This window comes from Lepisma saccharinum, chromosome 26 (genome assembly GCF_977018435.1).
Source record: "Lepisma saccharinum chromosome 26, izLepSacc3.1, whole genome shotgun sequence".
Taxonomy (NCBI): Eukaryota; Metazoa; Arthropoda; class Insecta; order Zygentoma; family Lepismatidae; genus Lepisma; species Lepisma saccharinum.
In genome coordinates this window covers 16,604,632-16,629,372 of record NC_139254.1, presented here as the reverse complement: position 1 = coordinate 16,629,372, position 24,741 = coordinate 16,604,632, and the positions used below count along the sequence as shown (strand labels likewise).

Below are 24,741 nucleotides of genomic sequence, written 5' to 3'. Positions count from 1 at the left end.
TTGTATCTGCCACAGAAACAGTGGATCTGGGTACTATAGGAGAGCTGTTAGGCTTTGAGAACAACACAAAACTTGAACCAGGCATCAAACACACTGCTATGAATATACCTAAATTCTTGGCCATAGAGACTCTGAATATTCACTGTAATGTGGCTGAGGGTATGATCACCAAATCAAATGGCATAGGCACTCACAAACAAACCGGCATCATTGCAACATTCAAACCTAACTCTGAATTCATGGAGCCCATCATCCACAATCCATCCCCAACATTATATTTTCCCGTGTGTCATAATAGAATAGATTACATCGAATTGATGGTCACTAATGAAAAAGAAGAATTAGTTGATTTTGCTGGAGCCACAACAACTGCTATCATAGAGATTAATATTTAAATAAAAATACATACAATGGAAAATATTGAGAGTTATGAGCTACAATCATTCCCTCCAAACAGGAGGACATTTGCAAATTTAAATCAACCCAACACAGAAATTGAGGTTGATCTTGATGTAGGGGATGGATTTATACACCCCCACAGAGCAGATCTATACATCAAATTTGATGTTGTAAAGCTCGATGGTACAGAATATCCGGCAAATTCAAATATAAGATTGGTAGATAATTTTGTGCCGCATCTGTTCTCTGAAATTGAGATCAGAAAGCATGGCGTTGTTATAAACAGAGTGGATTATCCCGGCATTACCTCCACAGCTTTGGCCACATTAAAATTATCCAAAACCGAGGCTTCTTACTACAAAATAGGTGGATTTGAGGCTGGTGATAAGATATTATCTAAAAACCACACTGTGCTGTTCCCGATGCGCCTGTTGCCAGGATTCTTCTCAGATTACAAAGATATTATGTGGAAGGGTGGTTTAAGAATTACATTTAGAAGAGCTGCCAATGATAATAATGCTTTGATGAGGTACAGCACATTAAACTCTACCGGAGAAGCTCTGCCTGATACCCTACCTGATGCAGGCAAATGCATTATTCAGACTATGGAGTTAAGAATCCCTGTTGTTGAGTATGAAGCCAGTTATTCTCTTAAATACAAAGCAGATATAATAAAAAATCCACAGGTTCCTCTGCAATTTTATACATATCAATGTGTACAGAAGCCTGCAACTGGTACATATTATGAGTTTGATGCTACAAATTCATTCTCCAGCATACAATATGACATGCCTGATTTTGTAGTGGTATTGTTTCAGACTGGAAGACACAACAATCAGGAAAAAAATTCAAGTAAATTTGATAACTGCAACATCAAGAACATATATCTTAAAAATGGCAGAAATGAGGTCTTTCCTAGAGAAAATTACAATTTAGACATGTCCAAGGATGATTTCCTCAAATTATATGAGGCATTTTCGGCTTTCAAAAGAGTCACTACAGGCAATACTGACATGTATTACAATCCAGATGAATTCAAGGCACAGAGACCCATGTTTGTAATCAACACTTCAAAAAGAAAACAAGTTGTGGTGAATGACAGGACAAACATTAAAATTATCTGTGAATTCCATGAGGCATTACCTGATGACACCATATGTAGTGTTATTCTCATAGGAGAAAAATCATATGTTTATGATGTGAGAAATGAGAGAGTCACGGAGCAATTCTAGAGGGTCTCTGCATATAATATTTTAATTTTAGATAAACAAATTGAAGCTGGGGTCCAATTAAACTTAAACTGGAAGTAAATATGTGTGTGTGTGTATGTGTGTATGTGTGTGTGTATTGGCATAGTTTTAAGTGTGGCCAAAAAATTGACAAGTTTATGGACAACAATCAAGCTGATGCAACTTTTGTAAGTATGAGCACATCAATCTGAGGGGCCTCATACTTTCCGAGAAATTCCCGAGGGGCATTTTTACAAAACTCTTGGATTAGAGAGGGTTCCACACTTGAGCAAAAAGCTCATATGGGCATGTTGAGCTAGTTTTAAGTGTAGCAAATCTGCTCGAGAGGGGCTCATACTTTCCTGTGCTCTCCCTACCACAAATACTACTACTGACTCTCAACAAACGCGTCATCCAATCCGTCCGTTTATCCGTTTACAGATTCTCGGCGCATTCTTTAAATGATTACCTCATTTTTCTAAAACAAATCTTTGCATTACTAATTTCAGTATACAGGGTGTATCATAAGTAATACGACAAACTGACACAGTTAAAAGTACACGAAAATAGAAGCAAAACAGTCTCAGTAAACATGAGTCTGCAAACTAGCCGTTTTCGAAATAATCGCGAATGTGTGATTACAAGCCGCCACTGACTTCATTGTTTGTAAACGTCGTCCTAGTTTGTAAAATGTACTCTTCGTTGCTGTAAGGTTCCATTTTCACTACGCAGTACAGTACAACTGACGTGACTCCCACAGTACGATTAGACTGTGTACTGATTGTATCCATCCTGCTTGAGTACAACGCCACCTCTCGGAAATGTTCTGTTTTGTAAACAAAGGGCAAACCTCGGAACGCGCAAGGAGTAAACCACTCGGTGTTTACAAAATGCAATCAGTGACGGCTTCTAACCACACATTCGCAATTATCTCGAAAACGGCTCGTTTGCAGACCCATGTTTACTGAGACGTTTTTGCTTCTATTATCGGGTACTTTCAACTGTGTCAGTTTGCGCTATTACTTATGAGACACCCTGTATATCACGTTTCTTTGCTTATTTTTCAATGTGGGTCGTTACAAGGATAATTTCTACCCTTTATTTGGTACTTTTTGATTTATTTCAGAAACCATTCTTACCACAATAACTTACGGAACTTGAAAAATTAAATAATGCTCTACACACACGGATTATGCGGATATGTAAATTATACAGTGTGTCCGGCTTAAAAGTACAATAAATGAAAATGTTATAAGTTTCAAGTTTATTAAGATATTTCGGTAGAGTTTTCTTCTACCTATAGAGTAACCCAGAAAGTTTTTTTACATAGCTAATACACCTCAATATGAGCACCATTAGTTGCTCTACAGATGTCCAATCTGTATTCAAGCTCCGACCTTATCTTTCGGATTGCAGCACAAATGCGATGTCGTAGATCAAGAAGGTCACGAACTCGTGTCTGGTACACTTTGACTTTACAAAAACCCTATGAAAAAATCAAGAGGAGTTATGTCCGGGGATCTATGGGGCCAAGTTTAGTTCGGTTCGCGCGCGCAATCCATCGGGTGCTGACGTTTTGCAAGCGCGAGAAAAGAAACATTTTGAAATTACCTTTCAAACTGATTTTGGCGACAGCGCACTTGTTCACCAATCCCATAGCAGGATGATAAACCGCAATCCTGGCCTTGCCTGTTGGACTTGGATCTCGGTTCGGAAGGTTCTGGATCCTAGTCCTGGTCTGTCCACATGTTGAAGGCTGTTCCGGAAAAAAATAATATTTCGACTATTACTACCTTCCACTGATGATAAATCGGTTATTTTTCTATTGAGAACATGTAACTAAAATCTCATGATAATAACTTTCGCTAATCCACTACTGCTTTTTTTAAATCCACGAACCAATATGGCGTCATCTCATATCGAGTACCCTAATCGACCAACCTGTATGTATCTACCTCGATTATATTTACGCGGAGATCTGGCAATATGGCCCTCGGTTGCCATGACAAACGATGCTGCCATCTGTTATCGAAAAGTTACCGCAAAATCGGCATTAGTACAGCCTTAAGTCAAAAAGTGTAGTTTTACAGTAGCAGTTATTTGTTTTTTCTATTAATAGGAAACATTACAGACATTATATATATGTTGGATCATCACTGTTTCAAATCTTTGCCAAATATAAAATAAGTGTAACGTCATGAAAGCAATAGCAAATCGCAGTTTGTGAATTATGTGCCTTTTCCCGAATACTCTAGCAATATCCACACTACATATTTACTTGTGTTATCCATTTTACAGTCTTCAAAGTCAAATTATGCAAATAGTAAACAAATATAGTAGCTGCATCCACACACTAGTTACTATTTTGATTAATAATTGCTAAGCAGAATACACAGATAAACATGACCTACATATGTAATCAAATAATAAAAATATTTGAACACTGAATTGACGTGCATAATGATAAACAGGTTTGATTGCTAACCACAATGCAGCCCGTATCTTATTTATTGATTTAATTTATGTCGCTTTTCTGCCATTTTTGTTTAATCGCGACGATGGGGATAACATGAGATAGATGAATGGACAATCGCAGACATATATGGATGACACAACACGGGCCTCTCAGAGGATTGTACTGGGTGTGAGTTGAGACGCCACACCCCCGTTAGTCTGCAACAATGGAGTCCAGGATGTACTACGTGGAAGGGAGGTAGTATCTGAAACTATCAATAAATATACAGGGCGATTCACTTAGCATTCGCCAAGATGTATCGAAAATGTAAGATAAAGTGGGTTCATAGTCAACAGGGTTTTGCCTCAATGACATAATTTTGAAATGAGGTAAATGTAATTGTGACAAAAAATTTACCCTTGAAGAGGAAAAGTTTACCTAGGAATGCATACCGTTGCATACCTTATCGTAAATGGAAAACACAAATATGAATCCCTCTCTTTCTTGTAGTAATGTTTCAGGATTCGAACCCGGTTTACAAATATTCCTTTCTCTTGATAATCATGTTATTATTAACGTTTATTGTGAATTATTTGATACCAGAATGTAGAGTTTTTTCTTATCACTGATCTACTTTCTGCCTTATTTTTAGGCAATAAATATAATCTTGAATATGTTTACAATGTCAACACTCCCTTGCTGATAATGCGTAATGCTACTGTTACTCAATTGCAAAGGTATTTCCGGTGTTTCATAGTCAGCAAAGTAACACTATTTTTGGCACACCCTGTATCGTGCGCAATAAATTAGGATTTAAAAATAACAGCAGCCAAGACCGTGTTAGTGATTTTTGTTTTGAACAGGTTGGCTACACTGTGTATTTCTTGAGTATTGTTTCTGAAGTTGGCAACACTTATTTGTTATATTTCTTTTTTGCTAACCGTCCTTATTTATGTTCTTTTTGCAGTACGGGTTCCAAGATTCGGAGGTGTCCAGGCGCATGATTTGCAACTCGCCCTTCTGCATAGAGGTTAGTGTTCTTTCATCCAAAAGATGAATTTTTCTCTTTCATAAGCTTCGGTTCCTGGAAAAGAGTGAGACCATTTTAAGGTTGAATTTTAATGTAGTGCAATTTGATTGTTTCCATTGAATTCTGAAAACTCGAAAATGTAGAAAACCATAGGTTGCATGCCATTGTTAGCCGCAGAAGTATGCATAAAAATCGATATTTGGAGGTGATTAGTTACAAGTCACGTAGTTACGAGTAACGGTTACTTTTTAAAGGAATTCTAACTAATAACTAGTAACTTTTAAAAGTAAGTAGCTGTAAATGAAACGGGGTTACTTTTTGCATCAATGTAGCGTTATGAACAGTTACTTTGCAAGATTAGTAACTTGAGGAATGAGAGAAGTTTGGCAACTCTGTTTCCAACTTGTCTTCCCTGGATGATAAGGTGAAAGGATGTTCGTCCCATTGCCTAAAGCATGCAAGCCAGGCTATGTTACATGCTAAATTTAAAACTTCGGTGCTTTCGGTGGAAGGACTGGATCTTGTTCAGCTTGGAATTGAAGAGAGGGAAACAGGAAGTGGAATTGATGCCACCACGTGTAAAGTACCGTGGCCCTGGTCAATGCTTTTTCCAATTAAAATCATTCAAGCAAAGCTGACTTCCTGTTCCATCGTGATTTTTAAAAGTGTTTGTTCCAAAAACTTATACAGAGCATTCCCTGACATTCGCTACGAGACTCGGCGGCAAGCTGCCCGGCATCAGCGCTTGTCTTTCCCGGTGAACGGGTCAGCGACAGTCACTAGAGTCGGCTATTAAAATTACAGTTTTCATACTGCGTACTAACCTTGACTAACAGAAGGTGTTGAAAATGATGTCCCTCTGCTGCAACACATTCCTGGCCTCTCCGAAGGAAATTGGCATTTACACGTGCAAGTTCGTCTACTGTAATTCTCCCGTTTTTTCGTACAATACTCTCTTTTAACTCACGGATGGTGTGCGGATTGTCTTTGTATACTTTATTTCCCCATTTTTCTTTCCACTTTTATTCAGAACTGACCCTGTTACTCGAAACTTTTATACGAGGTTTAATATAAGCGACTGTCGCGGACCCGTTCACCGGGAAAGACAAGCGCTGATGCCGGGCCGCTTGCCGCCGAGTCTCGTAGCGAATGTCAGGGAATGTTCTGTATTATCCTCTCGTCTAATATAAAATAATCTAAATGTTAAATTATACAAAATAGTAATCATACTTATAACTTTGATACGTGTGACACGTGGTCCTCTACACTAGAAGAGGAACACAAATTAAGGATTTTTAAAAATAGAATCTTAAGAAAGATATTTGAACCTAAAAGAGATTAAACAACAAGGGGAGTGGAGAAGGTTACAAAATATTGAGTCTCATAATCTATTTTCATCCCCTGATATTATTAGAATAATTAAATCAAGAAGACTTCGGTAGGCAGCCCATGTAGCACAGATGGGATGGGATGGACTGGAAAACCTAGTGGTAAGAGACCTATGGAAAGGCCAAGACTAAGAACAACCTGAACGAAATTGATAAGGGTGGTTAAGAGTGAGTATATCTTGCCTAGGATAGGGTCAAGATGAAACACATTTTCTGCATCAATAAACCCTTCGGTTTTAGGAATGCCAGAAAACTATTTTAAAAGTGATTTCGTTTATTCTGTCTTCATGACGCGTAAGGTCAATGACAACAATTTCGTTGTGTGTTGTCAAAGCTGTTAAAATAATCCGGTGGAAGACTACAGAATTCCTGCCTCCCTGCAAGGTCAACCAATGAGAGCACGTGGCACTCAGAGCACAAGATTTCATTTCCTCATTGATTCGAATCAGCAGACTGGATTCCTTTCCTTTGTTGGTCGTCCAAGTGACTTTGTAGTGGTAGAAGTCATTTCCTCTGATTAGAGCATCTCTACGCTGATCAGTGTTGCCAACCGCCACAGTCAAAAAAGAACTAAACAAATAGATTTAGAGAGATGCAAGTCTCTCCGGTGCCCTACAGCTTATCGTAACACACCTCCCTCTCGCCTTACAAGATTCATGGTTCCAATTCAGGCTACAACATGTGTGGTTTTGTCTGTAGTTTCATCTACTTTCATTTAAACGTTGTGAATTCTATTTCTATTATTGTGATTTTATGTCGCTTTACCACCACTCCAAGTTAATCGCAACGATGAAGATGAAATGGATGAAGGAGTTTGACTTTTTGTTTTAAGTTCACTTTTTGCACATATGGGCTGATCGAGACTGGACCTACAGTTGAAAGTGTGATCCGAACCTCTGTGCATTGTTCCACCACCGGGTATCGAACCCGGAAAACCTTAGTCAAGGACGACGACGTTACCACTAAGGCATCAGAAGGCCCCAAAGGAAGAAGCACAGTAAGACCTCCATTAATTACCCAAGATTCGAACCTAGGACTCATGACCAGAAGCGAGATACGTTAGCCACTCCGCTACCGACATCGTCATCCATACCTTATTGGAGTTGAATAGCGAGGTTTATTCTCTCGATGAATAAAAATTCTAATACGATTCCAAACTATGAAAGAAATATGCAAATATACAGGGTGTCTCAAAAGTAATAGCGCAAACTGACACAGGTGAAAGTACACGATAATAGAAGCAAAAAAGTCTCAGTAAACATGGGTCTGCAAACGAGCCGTTGTCGAGATAATTGCGAATGTGTGGTTACAAGCCGCCACTGATTTCATTGTTTGTAAACGTCGTCCTAGTTGGTAAAATGCTAATAATACAGTACGAACAGTCATTGGAGAACTCATTGCATGAACAATTATCTGCACTGATTGTATCCATCCTGTTTGATTACAACGCCACCTCTCGGAATAGTTCTGTTTGTAAACGAAGATCAAACCTCGGAACGCGCAAGGAGTAAAGCACTCGGTGTTTACAAAATGCAATCAGTGACGGCTTCTAACCACACATTCGCACACATTATTAGCATTTTACCAACTAGGACGACGTTTACAAACAATGAAGTCAGTGGCGGCTTGTAATCACACATTCGCAATTATCTCGAAAACTTGTGGTTTGCGGACCCATGTTTACTGAGACTTTTTTTGCTTCTATTATCGTGTACTTTCACCTGTGTAAGTTTGCGCTATTACTTATGAGACACCCTGTATGTAAGGTGACGGACACTAATTCTTGAGGTCGCAGGTCTAAATCTCACGTTCAACCATACTCACTGAAGTTTATCTCCTTTCGCTCCACAGCCACTCGAGACAATGGATGGGATGGTGCGTGGAGGAGTGCACTGACTGATTTAACTTTTCACACGTGCATATACCTAACACAAGCTTCTCCTTTCGATACCTGTCAACATAAAACGCAAAGGTACACTGTCTCGGGAATCTCTGGAGCGAGAGAACGAAAACAAGTCCTCTGCGCAAGTAGTGACTCGAGAGGGCTCGACCAATGAACGCGTGAGAGGGGATGTGAGTGCATGGAGGGGGAAATGCGGCTCCAGCTACAAGCTGTTTGCAGCAGCGCGCACTGTTTTGCTCCGCCCAATTCCTCCCCTTCTCTACTGTTATGCGCGGCCTTGCTACACAGATTCCAAGAGAGTAGGAAATAGTAGAAATAAACCTTACCTACTTTCGTGGTTTAAATACAGTAGACTCGCGATTAACCGAGGCTCCGGGTTAACCGAGGGACTGGTTGAAAAACATCGCGCTTCACAACGCACCCCCCTGTTTGTTTATGGAGTCAAGTCACTTTCCGCGCTGCACGTGTTCGTTACATTGTTGGTGTATCCCGATTGTTACGGTGGTGTTTAAGTCTGTGTAGGCCTATTCTAAGCGGAAAAAGTAATCTTCTCCTTTATGTTGTACTAGTAATAAGTAATTACTATACAGTTTTAAGTGTTGTTTCGTAATTTACAACCTATTAGCACATTATCTCCGTATTATCCGAGTTTTCCGTATCCGAGGTAATCTCGGTCCCAATTAGCTCGGATAATCGCGAGTCTACTGTATATGCTCTTTACAAATTTGCGTCCTCATTACAAGATTATGTAATGACTTGGTGAACTTATTATGTAGTTTGCAACAACCATTAAAGTACCTACCTAAGTTTCCATGTAATTAAACATTACAGGTGCCCTGTACGACTTTTGGCGCTCACCTGTAATTAATTTCAGCCCAGGGTATGAGCAAGTCCCTGCATAATTGCATCTCCCAATTCTGCCACCGACGCTGCTGCCACACTGCGGTCAAAAAAATAAACTTGGAGCACGGCGTGATGTTTGAGTGGAGAATATGTACTCTGGATATGACTAGTTGACCATTCCTCATCTATGAAGACGAGCAAGAGACACCTAAAAAGAGGTATTGGGTCGAAGTCACCAGATCTAGTTCCAAAATAGATAAGTTGGCAACAGTGGCGGTGCTATTGTCTGCAATCTGGAGTATCGTCCCGGGTTGCAGAGAATTCGCGGAAACCAAAACCTCTTGTTATGGCATCGCGAGCTGAATTACTTAGCACGAATTTGAATGATCCACTCTTCATGAACCATCGCGAGTGTCAGCTCTCCGAAACTAATTATAACGCACCAATTGTTATATCCGGTCGTCTATTTCAAATTTACTCATTGCACTTCATATATTCCTTCTCGGTGGCTTCGCCACAGAATTTTTTAAGGGTGAGCTCAACGGTGGAAGAAATATTGTCACGTGAGATCTACCTTGTCTTGAATACTAAGACTCTCTTTTTTCTCTATATTCCTTTATCTTTTTCTTAGTTTTAACCTTCTGTCTCTTTTTCTTTCTACGTTTAATTTTCCTCTTTCTTTCCGTGTTTCTTCTTTTTTATTTTTCCAAGTTTGTATCTTTCTCTTCCTCCACATTTCTTCCTCATTATTTATTTTTCTTCCACGTTTCTATCTTTCTTTCTCTTTCTATCCACGCTTCTAACTTTTTTACTCTCTTTTTCTTTCCACAATTATATCTTTCTTACTCTCCTTTCCTTCCACGTTTATATCTTTCTTACTCTCTTTTACTTTCCACGTTTCTATCTTTCTTAATATCTTTGCACGTTTCAATCTCATAAATTTTTAAATCATACTCTTATTTCTGTTCACGTTTCTATCTTTCTTAGTCTCTTTTTCCTTCCACGTTTCTAGATTTCTTACTCCTTCTTCTTTCCACGTTTCTATTTTTCTTACTCTTCTTTCTTTCCACGTTTCTAACTTTCTTACTACTTCTCCTTTCCACCTTTAAATATTTCTTACACTCTGTTCCTCTCCACGTTTCTGTTTCATAATATCTTCTCTCCGCGTTTCAATCTATCTTACTTTTTTATTTCCACCTTTCTAGCTTTGTTATTCCTTTTCACGTTTCTGTCTTCCTTACTATTTTTTTCTTTCCACGTTTCTATATCTCATTCTCTATTTTTCGCTACACGTTTCTATACTTCAGACTAATTTTTCTTTCCATGTTTCTAGCTTTCTTACTCTTTCTCCTTTCCTCTTTTACTTTCGACGTTTCTGTCTATCATACTCTCTTCGCCTTTCCAATTTCTTTCTTACTCTCTTTGTTTTCCACGTTTCTATCTTTCATACTCTCTTCTCCTCTTCACGTTTCTATCTTTCTTACGTATTTTTCTTTCCACGTTTCTAGCTCTCTTACTCCTTCTCCTTTCCACCTTTCTATCTTTCGTAGTCTCTTCTTCTGTACACGTTTCTTTCTCACTATTTTTCTTTCCATGTTTCTGTCTATCTTCCTCGGTTTCTATCTCTTCCTTCTTCTGTTTCTCTTTTTCGTAGCTTTCCATCTTTTTATGTCGTTTTTTCTATCTTTGTGCTAATTTCTCTTTCTCCCTTTCTCTATCATTTTTTTATTTATTTCTCTCATTTTTCTCATTATGTTTACCTGTTTAACCCTCTGAGTGGTGTTCTAGCTTTGTTATAAATTATTCTCCTGGCATATTAGAGTTAGGAGAGGTGTGTTAGAGCCCACCCTCACTCTCCCTGTGACGACACCCTATACTTCCTTTGTAGTTTCGTTTTTCAGTATCGTTCCTTCCCAGTCGCCTCGATGACACATCGCTGTTAACAGTCGAGTCACTCTCTTGTCACCGGGTTCGGATCATGGCTTGAAAATAATTGTTTCTTTGTGAAATTTTCCCTTCGTCAGTTTCATGTAATGATCATTCATTCTCACTGTAGTTAGTGTAAAGAGAAAGAACAGTGACGTAAAATTTAAATAATTAATTCAGAACCCTCCCTCGATTTCTTTTGCCCTCCACAATAGATTGTTCGTCAGTGTCATTTTTTTCTAATTTGATCATGTCTGTATTTAAATTACATTTTGTATAGTCATTCTATGTCAAATCAAAGGATAAAAATTATTTTTGAACCTTTAGGATTCATATTTTTTAAATTTTTAAGGGGACAAAAACTACCAAATTTGAGATTTTTCGGCTCTTTGTTTTTGAGTTATTGACTTTCAAAAAAGCAAAAATCCCAAAATTTGACGACATTTTGAAATCTTTAAACAGCTGTAGATCAAAATCTATTTGACGTAGAGAGTTCAAATTGGTGTCATTCTCTTCTGTTTTTAATTAGCTTTAGTTTGAAATGCAACGCGACTGTGCTGTTTGAATTTGGAATTTTTAAGAAACTCGAAAAAAGTTTTTTTGAAAACACCATTTTTTTATTATTTTGAAAAAAATATATGTTTTGAAGACATTAATTGACTATTTGTGTGCAAAATTTCATAATGGGACAGGAATGGATTCCTAAGGAAATTATTTTTTTGTATTGTAATGCGTGCAAAAATTGCTAATTTTGTTGACTTCCATGCTAAAACGATAACATAAGTTGAGTGGTTGTAAAAGCAGAAGAGATTGACACCAATTTGAGCTCTCTATATTAAATGGTTTTTGATCTACAGCTGTTTAAAGATTTCGTCACATTTTGGGATATTTGCTTTTTTGAAAGTCACTAAATAACAAAACTTTGAAATTTGGCAGTTTTCGTCAACTTTACTGGTACTACCACTGCACCAAACATTATCAATTTCTGAATATGTAAAGGTTGAGTCAGACCTTGGATGATTTGACATGGAATGACCCATGATTTAGAACTTTTCCACTACGATGTCAAGTAATGTACATGTGAACTGACTTTAAATGAAAGCGAAAAACTTAATCTTTGAAGCAAGGAGTCAAAATGTCTTCCTCATACATTCAAAGATGAATATACAACTGTTATCTTAGTGCTAATACTTCTTTATAATCCTGCTTCATCCTTTCTCTGTTTTTCAGTTAGGCCTATGTACTCATCCACTGTACCTTCATTAATAATATTAATAATAATAATAATATCGTCTTTATTGAGATGGCGTGTTTCGGCCTCGCGGGCCGTTCTTACAACAAACCCTTAAAAGAAAAACATATTACAATTGACACTTTACACTTCTTGAAAATCATTGTTGCAGTAGAAAGAATAAAAATAAAAAATAATAAAAAATTAAACATTCATACTTATAATGTAAGCAATTAATGTACTGAAGGTACAGAGTTAAATCTAAAACCACAATTAGAATACAATTATTACAGCTAAAACTAAAAGCAATACCTCATTCCCATTCATTACAGAAAAGACAAATCCAGACACTATTGTTTGGACAGTAGATGCTTCTTTAGGTTTATTTTGTGTGTTGCAGGGTGGAGCTCCCCTGAGGTCAGTGGTGGGGGGAGTTAATCCCATTCCTTTATTGCGGTGACTATAAAAGAATTTCCATAGAATGTTGTTCTGTCTACAGGAATCGTGAATTGTGTTTTTTGGCGAAGGTTAATTTGTTTTCCTCTCTTCCTGTACGGAGCAATTTGATCATATAAATATCTTGGTTCCTTACTGTTCAGGATCCTGTACAGTGTCTCTCAAAAGTTTTAGGACAACGACATTTTAAACTAAGCCCCGCGACAGGTTAACCTTGCAGCAACTTTTAGCATATATAGACCCAAACGTGCGCGCAGAAAATAGGTCCGCTGCAATACTGCGGATTTTCTCACTGTCTGTGATATGAACAGCTCAGCTGTTAAGGTGAGACTGGCACAGGGATGCTGAGTGCCGCTCTAGAGTGGATTGATACATAAAACCTGCTGCAAACTTAACCTGTCGCGGGGCTTAGGCAACCCAATTTACGCAAGGCGTTGGTGGGATGCGTGTAGAGTTAGGCTCAATTTCAGGGTTGCCACATGCACAATAGATATTTATAAAATACGCGAAAGGAATGAAAACAAGTAATATTGTATAAAATTATTAAAAATATCACTATTATATCGCAAGTGACAAAATTCTTTCTCGAAGAAAAAAATAGGTTTTCTAGTATTTCATCGCTCATGAGTCTACAGAAAGGAAAAAAGGTGAGAGAAAACGAAAGGTGACAAGGAGAGGAGAAAGAGAAAGCGAAAGGAGAAGAGGAAAAGTAGAGGAGAGAAGAAGAGAGAAGAGGAGACGAGAAGAGGGAAGTGGAGAGTAAAGTAAAGGAGAGAAAAGAGAAGAAGAGGAGAAGAGTGCAGTGGAGTCGGAAATCTAAGACAGGAGAGGAGATACGAGGAGTGGAGATGAGTGGGATGGAGATAAGATGCGAGAAAAGTAGGGAAGGCGATATGAGATAAAAGTAGAGCGAGCAGAAGGAGGGGAGAGGAGAAGGAGAAGGTAAGAACAGAAGGGACTGAAGAGAAGAGGTAGTTGCAGAAAATATCGTCTCAACGTCAAGAATTGATGCATTGGTCAAATTATCGACATGAAACATTCAATAACATTTTGAAATGTATTGGAGAATGTATTAGATCGGTTCGAAATGCCTTTTGGCTTAGTTCAGATGGGGGAGGGGTAAAATCTTTCACGTAAGATCACTGATTTTACCTGCGATTATACCACTAAAAACATGAATGCAATTTGAATATTTATAAGAATTATCCAATTTTCGTCCACTTCTCGGTTCGTTGAAATGGAGATTTTGTAATTTAATATTTCCCCTCCCCCATCGTTAATTCCAAACTGAATCATTCCGATTCACACGGCGTGGACAATGAACACAATGGGATTGGTCTAAAACTTACGAAAATTTTCTGCCACCGGAAGGGTTTGAACCTACGACCATCAGATTGACAGTCCTGAACGGTAAACACTACCCTACAAGCTTTCGCTCCTGAAAGTAAATAGAAGGAGCTGACCAATGTGAAATGTAGATGCAACTCTCCTCCTACATGTAATGTGCAAACAATACTTGTTTGTAACAAAGAAAACGAAGGTAGTACGACTCGGCGAAAACATTTAATGGAGAATTGCACATGATGAGAACTTTTCATTCGATATTTTCGGAGGTATCCTTGCATTGAACTCGAGTGGGAAAAGGGGTAAAATTAGTATGTCCTGAATTGCCACAAATATAAGTAGTTATTTCATTAATACGGTATTTGTCAATGCCTTTGAAGCAGTACACAATTATCGTTAGAGTATCATAATTCACGATCTCTGGTGTTTTATACTTTTCGGAATGACGCAAGTCATTAAAATACCTACCTGAATCATAAGCGCCTCTGAACAACAGTAGACGTCATTGTTGTGGGCTATCCAACTACTGATTGATTTGGTTTATTTTACTTCGCTTTTCTACCACTTTTGGTTAATCACGAATATGAATATGAGTGATGATATTGATGAACTTGATGAAGGGACACTCATAAAGAACACCCGTGCTAAAGCTGGGATTCGAACCAGGGACCTCTGTCGTCTTGGCGCGCTGTGCAAAACACTCTGACACGGAGGTGGGTGGATGATCCAACTATCGTACACCTTACTGACGTAACAGTGCCGATTAGTAAGTGAGACTACTGTTTATTGCATCTTGGAATGGTGATAAACATTTTAAAATAATTTTGTCCACAGACCATTCGATGTTAAAGAGTTTTCAAATGAATGCTAAATATTTTCATTGACACAATATTAAGCAGTTAGATACTAACGAAAAAATAATAATAATAAAAAAAAAGAATAGTTTTGCGGTTAAGTTGTAGAGCAGGCACAGGCTGAACTTCTACCACGAGGACTTCACCAACTTATTTGACAAAAACTGTGTTGATCTTTCCGTTTTTAATACACATCGCTGTTCGTGCGTTAAATTATACAATACAATGGTCATTAAGAAATGGTATATTTGAGTTTGGTAAAGTTACGTCAGTCAATATTGCGTATTGTAGCATCACATAGCACGAGTTGCACGAGCGCGTAGAACTGGGTAGGAATTCTACTGCTGTCGTCTGCTTCAGAAGGCAGGAAGGGTTACGTGAACCAATGACGTAGCTCTCTGCTCCATACGCTGGCGTACGAGAGAGCATTTGCGCGCGTGCTGTAGAGATCCAAGCCTGTCCAAGATTTCCCTCCAGAAAGACAGCAAGGAATATAAAGTTCTTTACGCCGAACCTGCCCGGCGCCCAGACAGGAAAGGCATTGAAAAAAATACTGGAACGAGTGTTGTTAGTGGAGCGTTGCAAGCGGATCGCAAAAAATAGCTATTATAATGCCATGAAGGTCAAACACATATTAAATTAGTCAAGATTTACTTTATATTTACAGCATTTACGTATTTTTGAAATTTTAAATCATGGAACGCCAGGCGTATGGGCGTACTATAACGCTACGCCACTGCTTCAGATTCTCTTTCAAATTCGACTCTGGTCACTTGTAACTTGCTGGGCGCAGACACTGTGCATCGACTCACAGTGTTTTGCGATAAGAAGCGGCCTTGAATGGCGTAAGTGAGTCACTTTGAACACGAGCAAGCTACGCTACCAAGCTTGTCTGCCTTTGAAAACCAAATCATTTTTTTCCACAGTTTCCGAGCGCGATTGCTATTGTAAAAGTATATATTCTCTCAAAAGAGCACGAAAGGAAATTTGACCAATATTCTCCCGTCGTTTAAAACCAAATATTATCTATTAAACGAGAAGTTCACGATTGTCAATAAACCTATCTGAGCATAAGGTGGATGTAAATAATAAATTTAATAGAAAGATTCTCCAAAATTTCTCTCCCACTGTCTACGCCAGGCCAGTACCCAGGGGGGGCATGGGGGCCATGTCCCTCTCGAACCCTGAAAAAAATATTTAAATGTGAACCTATCAATAACTACGAAAATAACATCGTCGATTTTAGAAATGTGTAAAAATTTCAATTTTGTTCTTACATAAATGAATCTGTTTCTTGCGCAAAAGTCTTCAGGCTGCAATATTGGGTAGTTTTAGTTTTATCATCATTGATGCAAGGCTACCAGACGTCCGATTCAACAATTTAGTCAGGACAGTGCGTTACTTTCAATCCCTGTCCTGACTTTTTCGAATTGCAAACGTGATGCGAGAATGTCTCTTTATTATTGCTTTTTCTTAACTCACAATTAGACATGTTCTTTATTGTAATAATAATTCCTAGTACGCAACATTTAATTATAAATATATTATTTTCTAAACATAGAATTATCATGACTTCTCAATGGCGCTCGCACTATTTGAACTATTTTGTAATATCTATATATATATATCTCTCTCTCTCTCATATATATAATAATAATGATAATAATAATCCTTTGCGCAACAGCCCCTCTCTCTTATATTTGGGTCTGGCCCCTCCCTCAAAGAAATCCTGCGTATGGGCCTGGTCTACGTCAATGACAGAAATGCAAGCAATATTATTATTTATTTTTAACCCAATTAAAGGAATGTGGAAGAATTTAAAAGAAATAAGAAAGAGCAGAACGACTGTTACTCTACTTTAAAAATTGTTGTTCTTCGAGGAAGAAAAATAAGAAGTATTTACTCCAGCAGCTTAACGTTAACACAGTGTACCACGAGTCTCTCTTGACTAATACTGTCAAATGTGAAGGGATTTTATGAATAAAATTTTCCGCCTGTTTACGTCTAATGTTGCGCAGATTTGGTAGTTCGCAAACGGTGTAATTATTTCGTGTTACCTTACGCAACAGCAAATACATTTCATAAGACTGTTCTGAACACGACACTTGCGTCAGTAAACAAGCATTTCGTCTGTTGCAGTATCACAGGAAAAGAATATCGTCCTTCAATGTTCAAGCCTCTAGATATTTTCCATTAATAATGTCTAATCACAATAATAAGTTAGAAGAAATAACTCGCATTTTCGCAACTACCAATATTCTCGTTTTTCTTCATCACTTCGAAAATTATTGCTCGAAGATATCTGCTATACTACAAGAAAGCAATTCAAAATTAAAGTAAAAGTTCAACTACATGTACCCAACGACATTTACAATATTGGAGGGACAGAATACTTAAAAATTGTTGTTTCAATCGAAGGTAAGAGCGTGGTGTAGTGGTTAGAGTTCTCGATTGGGCTGCTAGCGGTCCCAGGTTCGATCCTCCATACTAGGTGTGGAGAGCATGGTAACATTATTTGTAATAGCAGTGTATAGTGGCCACATTGTTCTGCATATGGAATTTATAAAAAATAAACAAATAAATGAATTGACACACATTCAAAGGGATATTTTCATGTATAAGATCGTGAATTATGATAATAATAATAATAATCCGTTGCGCAACAGCCCATGAAGGGCCTAGGCATACCTACCGACTGCCGGTCTCCCTCTCACACTTTCCTTCGTCACCTCTAAGCGTGGAGATCTTCAACCAGTATTGGAATAGTCGGGGGGGAGGGTCAGCCCGACGTATCCCCAGCCGTTATAGTAGGTCGTCTCGACCGGATTACGCTCACTCACTCGGAGCTCCCCAATTTCCTCACGATGGTGGGTTGCCACCTTCCCTATACGTAGGCCGAATAAATTCCGACCAGAGCCTACGCCGTCCCGCAGCGAACGATCTCAAAACGAGTGAACGCCTTAACCCGCTCGACTACGGAGGAGGACTCGTGAATTATGATACTCTAACGATAATTGTCTACTGCTTCAAAGACATTGACAAATACCATATTAATGAAATAACTACTTATATTTGTGGCAATTCAGGACATACTAATTTTACCCCTTTTCCCACTCGAGTTCAATGCAAGGATACCTCCGAAAATATCGAATGAAAAGTTTTCATTATGTGCAATTCTCCATTAAATGTTTTCGCCGAGTCGTACTACCTTCGTTTTCTTTGTTACAAACAAGTATTCTTTGCACATTATATGTAGGAGGAGGTTTGCATCTACATTAGTAGTGTAAGTGTATCGTTTCAAAGCCATCCTTGGTACGAGCTCTTTTTTTATATAGATTTAACCTCAGTGGTAGCATATTTTGACGATTTTTTTGTTGATTTTATAGCGTTTGACGACTTTTCAGTGCAATTTTCACCGCATCTAATTTTTTTCCCACTCATCCTTGGTACGAATGCCACGATCTTACGTGATATAACTTAACCTATCCTTTTTTATTACGTGCTAAACTACACGAGAGCCTCTAGTAGTGGTTATGGACCGGTTCTGGAACATTAAGTGGGGATAAAAAAACCCTCAAAAACTCACTTTCTCTCCACGTTCGGCGCCTCATTTATTGCGCTGACGATGTTTCCCAGCGAAGAAAACAGCACCAAAACCTCAAAAACTCACTTTACTCATTTGAGGATCACCAAAACCTCAAAAAAAAAAAAAAAAAACTCACTTTCTCTCATTTATTGCGCTGATGATGTTTCACAGCGTGTTTATATATCGTGACCTTTGTAAACCTCTCTCGGGAACGATGTGTAGTGGACTTTAGAGAGTTCTGCGCCCTTAAGTGAGGTTCAGTGTTAGCAACCCCCTAAAGAAAAGTGGACAGAAAAAAAAAAAAGCTCTGGCATCACACTTTTTAAGCTATTTTTTACCTCCTGCTCTTATGCTAACTCGTCCTTTGACCTACACACTTTTAAAATGACTTACAACATTTTTTCCTATAAGTCTGCTGTCTCCTCTTACTGTAAGGTCCCTCAGTGTAATCTACTACGACCTTGTGCTCTCAGCGTAATCTGCTACGATGTTTTTTTTTAAAAAAAAAAAAAAAACTCATGTGTGATATTCTGCGGTGTGTGTGTGTGTGTGTGTGTGTGTGTAGGTGTGTGTGTGTGTGTGTGTGTGTGTGTGTGATAATCAAAATTATTTTTGTTAAGACCCTCAAAAAAGAAAAAAAATATATCCTGCCAGAGATGATGGGGGTGCGTGGTGCCCAACAACCAAGTTCTAAATGGTCATGGCTATCAAAGCCACGCGCGCCTCTGTATAGAGTTTCACGAGTTATTATTTTTTTTTTTTTAATTTGCGCACCGAACTAACTTACATTGTATTTTATATAACCTTGTTGATTTTTTTTTTTTTAGTATGTGGCAATTATTTTTTTACGAATTATTTTTTAAAACTGTTCCGTCACCCTCTCGTTCTTCACGTCGTACGCGAAAGACTTCTCTGCGATCAGGATGACGCTGCACAGAGTATCGGCAGGTAGCGCGTCGTGGAACTCGCAAACGATCTTGATGTTGGTGCGATCGTTGACCACCACCTGCTTCCGCTTCGTCGTGTTGATGACGGTCATGGGCCTGCGTGCTTTGAATTCGCTGGGCGTGTAGTACATGTCCACGCTTCCCTCGGTCACGCGCTTGTAAGCCGAGAACGCTTCGTAAAGTTTGAGGTAATCGTCTTTGGTCATGTCGAGGTTGTAATTCTCGCGCGGGAACACTTCGTTCCTGCCGTTCTTCAGATAAACGTTCTTGATCTTGCAGTCGTTGAATTTACTGGAATCTTTTTCCTGATTGTTATCGCGTCCGGTCTGAAAGAGCACTACGACGAAATCTGGCATGTCGAACTGTATGTTGTTGAACTGAGTCGTGACGTCGAATTCCATGTGACTTCCCGACGCCAACTTCTGCACGCACTGGTAACCGTGAAAGTGAATCGGTACCTGTGGACTTTTCAAGATCTCTGCTTTGTACTTGAGGGCGTAGTTCGTTTCGTATTCCACGATCGGCATTCTCAATTCCATGCTCCGGATGACGCACTTGGCTGCTTCGGGTAATGTGTTGGCTATCGGCGTGCCGTCGGCGTTCAAGTTGGTGTATCGCATCAGCGCGTCGTTGTCGTTGGCCGCTCTTCGAAACGTGACTCTCAGTCCTCCCTTCCACACGATCTCCTTGTAGTCCGAGAAGAATCCCGGCAGCAGACGCATGGGAAAGAGCACCGTGTGGTGACTTCTCGTCGATATTTTCGTCCCCGCTTCGAACCCACCGGCCTGATAGTACGCTGCGTCCGTTTTGGATAATTTCAATGTTCCCACCGCCGTCGACGTGATGCCTGGATAATCGATTCTGTCGATGACGGTGTTGTGTTTCCTCACCTCCACCTGCGAGAACAGGTGAGGCACGAAGTTGTCCACGAGTATCAAATTTGCATTGGGCGGAAACGCTTCTCCGCTTTCCTTCTTCACCACGTCGAATTGAAGGTAAAGGTCCGCTCTGTGAGGATGAACGAACCCATCCCCTACGTCCACGTCGTATTCGATCTCCCGGTTCGCTTCGTTCAAATTGGCGAACGTGCGACGGTTGGGAGGGAAAGATTGCAATTCGTAACTTTCGATTTGCTCCATTTTCACTATGTATGGTTATTTATTATACGTTGATCTCCACGATGGCAGTGGTCGTTGCACCTGCGAAATCCACCACCTCTCCTTTCTCGTTCGTCACCACCAACTCTATGTCGTCTATGCGGTTGCGACATACTGGAAAATAGATCGGCGAAGAGGGTGTGTAGATGATCGGTTCCATGAACTCGGAACTTGGTTTGAAAGTGGCTATGATTCCCGTCTGCTTGTGACTTCCCAGCAACCCCCCGTCCGAGGATTTCGTGATCATGCCTTCCGCCACGTTGCAGTGTACGTTCAGAGTCTCTATGGCCAAGAATTTAGGAATGTTTGCTGCCGTGTGTTTGATGCCAGCTTCGAGTTTTGTGTCGTTCTCGAAACCTAAAAGTTCTCCCATGGTGCCCAGGTCCACGGTCTCCGTCGCCGACACGATTTCCACTCTGTGCGTGACAGAATTTTGAGAAAGGTACGTGCCTTTGGGTAATTGAGCTTGCAAAGTAGAAAGATTGTATTGACCTGGCGTGACGACGATATGTTCGCTTCCGACGCTAATTTTGTTGTTGTGCTGCGTGACGTTAGGTATGAGGTACATGCTGTAGAATGCACGCAAAGCTACGGATTTAGGATAGACTATGTCGTCGTGCAGCGTGAGTTTCAAGATCGAAGATTCGCTTGTGAGATGGAACACGCCCATTGTCGTGATGCTGTTTCAGTTTCCACAATGCTTTCTGGAAATCTTCCACCTGCGGCTTATTTATTTTAGAGAGAAACGCGAGCATGGAGAGGCAGAGATGACCGCAGTTCACGTCTCCGAAATTTTGAATGCGTTCGTCGTTGTAGTATATAGAGGTTTTGTTCGTTTTCAGATAATGAACTAAATTTGTAGGTGGAACCCCTCCGAAAGAATCGAAAACGAATGCTTTGTTATCATTTTTGTGGTAACATATCCAATGCGTGCCTGGATTTTCTTGACTGTCCAAGTTGACTACGCCGCATTCTCTATTCCTAACGGTTGAAGGTAACGAGTCGGACATGAAAACGCCTCTGAAGTTTTTGATTTGTAACGGTTCGATCAGAGATTCAATGTCTCGGTTGGTGAGTGCTGGTTTCTTTTTTTTAAACTTTTTCATCACGCCCACCCCCTTCCCCCCTTTCTTCTCCATGGCAAGGTTGTGGCGTTTCTGTTCTTCCAACTCGGCCTTGTTCTTCTTCGAGTCGATGACGGTTTTCGCGATGGCGGCGCTACCCCCAGCCAAACTTCCAACGGCCCCCAATGCTGCCAGGATGGCCGGGATGCTGAATAAGAAACCCCCTATCTTTTGCTGTTTCCGCGAACGCTGCAAGCGTCTCAATTGAGGTGTGCTGAGAAGCAATTTCATTCCGTGTCCTTTCGTCAAGCAAGAACGTTTCTTCTCGCGTTGTTTCTTGGTGAGTAACCCATCGAGGGCACCTAGATTTTTTAGATTGGAGTATGGTATCTGGTACACGACACCCTTGGGCTTCATGTTGATGCTCTATATGTTATTTTTTCACGGTATGTTATTTATATATAAATGTTCTGAGATTTTTTTTTGTTTCGCGTAGTTTTTTTTTTTTCACGGTATGTTATTTATATATAAATGTTCTGAGATTTTTTTTTGTTTCGTGTAATTTTTTTTTCAAGGGATGTTATTTTATATATATACTCCGCGCAGCCTCCGTTACACAAATTCTAGTACGTGCTTCGTTTTCTTACCAAGAAGTTCCTTTGTCCCCTTGTACACGATTCGAGTTTTGTTCTCGATTAAAATAGATAGCTTCTCGTCGGATAACATGTTAGCGTATCGATCTGGTAAAAATAGACTGTATTGTCCGTTGAGCAACAGACGCACCTTGGGACCGTACTGGGTAGAAACGATTGAACCGGAAGTTATCGTGTAAGGTTTGCCGACTTCCAATTCCTGAATTTTTACATATTCGACTGACAAATTTAGCATTTGTTTTAATGCTTGGAGATCACTCATTTTTTTTTCACTCATATCGAAGGAGAAAAATTTTTTCAGAGTGTGTTAGAGAAAAATTTAATTTTTATTCACGATGTGTGTTATTTATATATACTTTTTTTTCACGAGATTTTTTTTGTATCGAAGATTTTTTTTGTCTGTGTTAGAGAAAGAAAGTCCGTGCTTCGGAAAACGCGATGATGTGCGTGATGATATCTTCCGTCTCTTGTTTCGACTTACGCCAATCATCCGTGTATCGTCTTCTTCCCTGCCTCGCCTCGTGCAGTTCATCTAACCTATCGTTTAATGTTTCCCCTGCGACCGAAAGAAGAGTGTCGAGATCACCGCACCTCATTCCACTGATCTCCCGAAGATAATTCTTGATAAGCATTTCACAAGGTATACGAAATTTCGGCGTTGTTCTTGCTATGTTTAAAAGTTTCCTTACATCCCCACAATCTCCGTTTAAACAATGTTTGAATATGATGCACAGCAGTTCGGGCGGTAAGTTTGTTATACAAGACATGTTTTCTTTTTTTTTAATGTATGTTATTTATACACCCCACCCAAATTTTTGTTTCGTGTTCATGGCGATGGTGGTGCCCAGTGCTGCAACTCTTTCTCCCAGCGAAGCGTCTCTGCTGACGAATCTTTCGAAAGCGGCATGTTCCAATTTCTTGCCTGCTTCGTGACGTGCATCCAGATCCGTCTGCGTGGTGTTGTAAGCGATGTCGTGATCTTTGCATGCCGCGTCCAACGGATTCACACCCTTGTCTCCTCTCTCCAATCTTTTCTCGAGTTTGGTACCCGGTCCGCAGTACTGGTAGCCAGGTAAATGCATCTCGAAAGGTAACTTGTTGATGATGTCGTTCACGAGTCCCTTTCCTTCGGCCACGTTCCAGAATCTCGGAGGCAGCGTGTTGATGATTTTAATGAGGTAACCTATGCCCTTGTCATCGTTCACGATGAAGTTGGAAAGTTTCGTGCTGATCATGTCCACGATGCCAACCTTCTCGTTGTAGAAATTACGATTGCCTGCATTCTCCTCTCCTGCAATAACCAACAACCTGTCTATGAGCTTGCGCACGTCGTCCACCCAAACGAATTCTTTGGGCAGGGTGTTGTAGAGTTTGACGCCGCTGCCTGTTTTGACCTGGTTCCATATCGGCTTGATGAGGTTCTTGTACTTCTCACCGCTGCTCGATTTCACCCTATTCTGCGAGGCGTCGTTGTTTTGGTACAAGGCATCCGTCATGATTAGAATTTCCTTGTAACTCTGGTAATCTTCGTCGGTGTAATCTTTCGGCTGCTTTTTGGCAACGAGTTCCCACAGTCCCACCGTGCCGGGATACCTGGTCCAACCATCCTTATCGCCTAAATTAACTTTAACGTCGTTGCCTTCGAAGGTGACTTTCGATTTTCCAATCTTCCACACGACACCACCGCCTTCGTTGCTCTCCATGCTCGGATACAATCCGAAAACTTCATCCTTGTCGAATTTCCCCGTGCTCAGGTAGTCTCGTGCCAAAGGTCCCAACTCGATCTTATCCGAAGACGACGACGTGCTACCTATGGCTCGACGTCGTGGTACGTCCTTCAGTTCGAACGGCGTCGAAGGAATGCTCGAAATGGGCGTGGGTACGGCGTAACTTTTAGCTGCGAGTGGCACGAGTTCGTTGATCAAATTTTTATTTTGTTCCGTGACATTTTTAATTTCTTTACCTAGACCGCTGATGGCATCGATCACAGGTTGATCCTGACGTTTCTTCTCTTCGTAGGATCCGCGATTCTCGGATTTCCAACCTTTGAAGCGCTTCACAAGGTATTCTCGCAACTTGAGATTTTCGTCTTCTTGAAATTGACGTTTTGACATTTTGCTATATACGTTGAAACGTTTTTGAAACGTCGAATTCTCAGCCTATACGTTCGGTTCTCCTAGTTCTCTGCTGTCACCCGCTTGAGACTATCCACTTTTTTCTAACACTCACTTTTTGTTGTAATGGTTATTTTATATATGCTTGTCAGACGTTTGAAA

The 24,741-nt window shown here is 39.9% G+C and overlaps 1 protein-coding gene across 1 annotated transcript in view; it reads left to right on the top strand.

The window, feature by feature from the left end:
- Positions 1 to 24,741, top strand: part of LOC145979394 (tyrosine-protein kinase receptor torso-like) — a 610,025-nt gene that overhangs the window by 338,224 nt on the left and 247,060 nt on the right. The window contains exon 2 of the mRNA XM_083112263.1: positions 5,051 to 5,113. Within this exon, the coding sequence (XP_082968389.1) occupies positions 5,051 to 5,113 (63 nt within the window). The remainder of the gene's footprint in view (positions 1 to 5,050; positions 5,114 to 24,741) is intronic.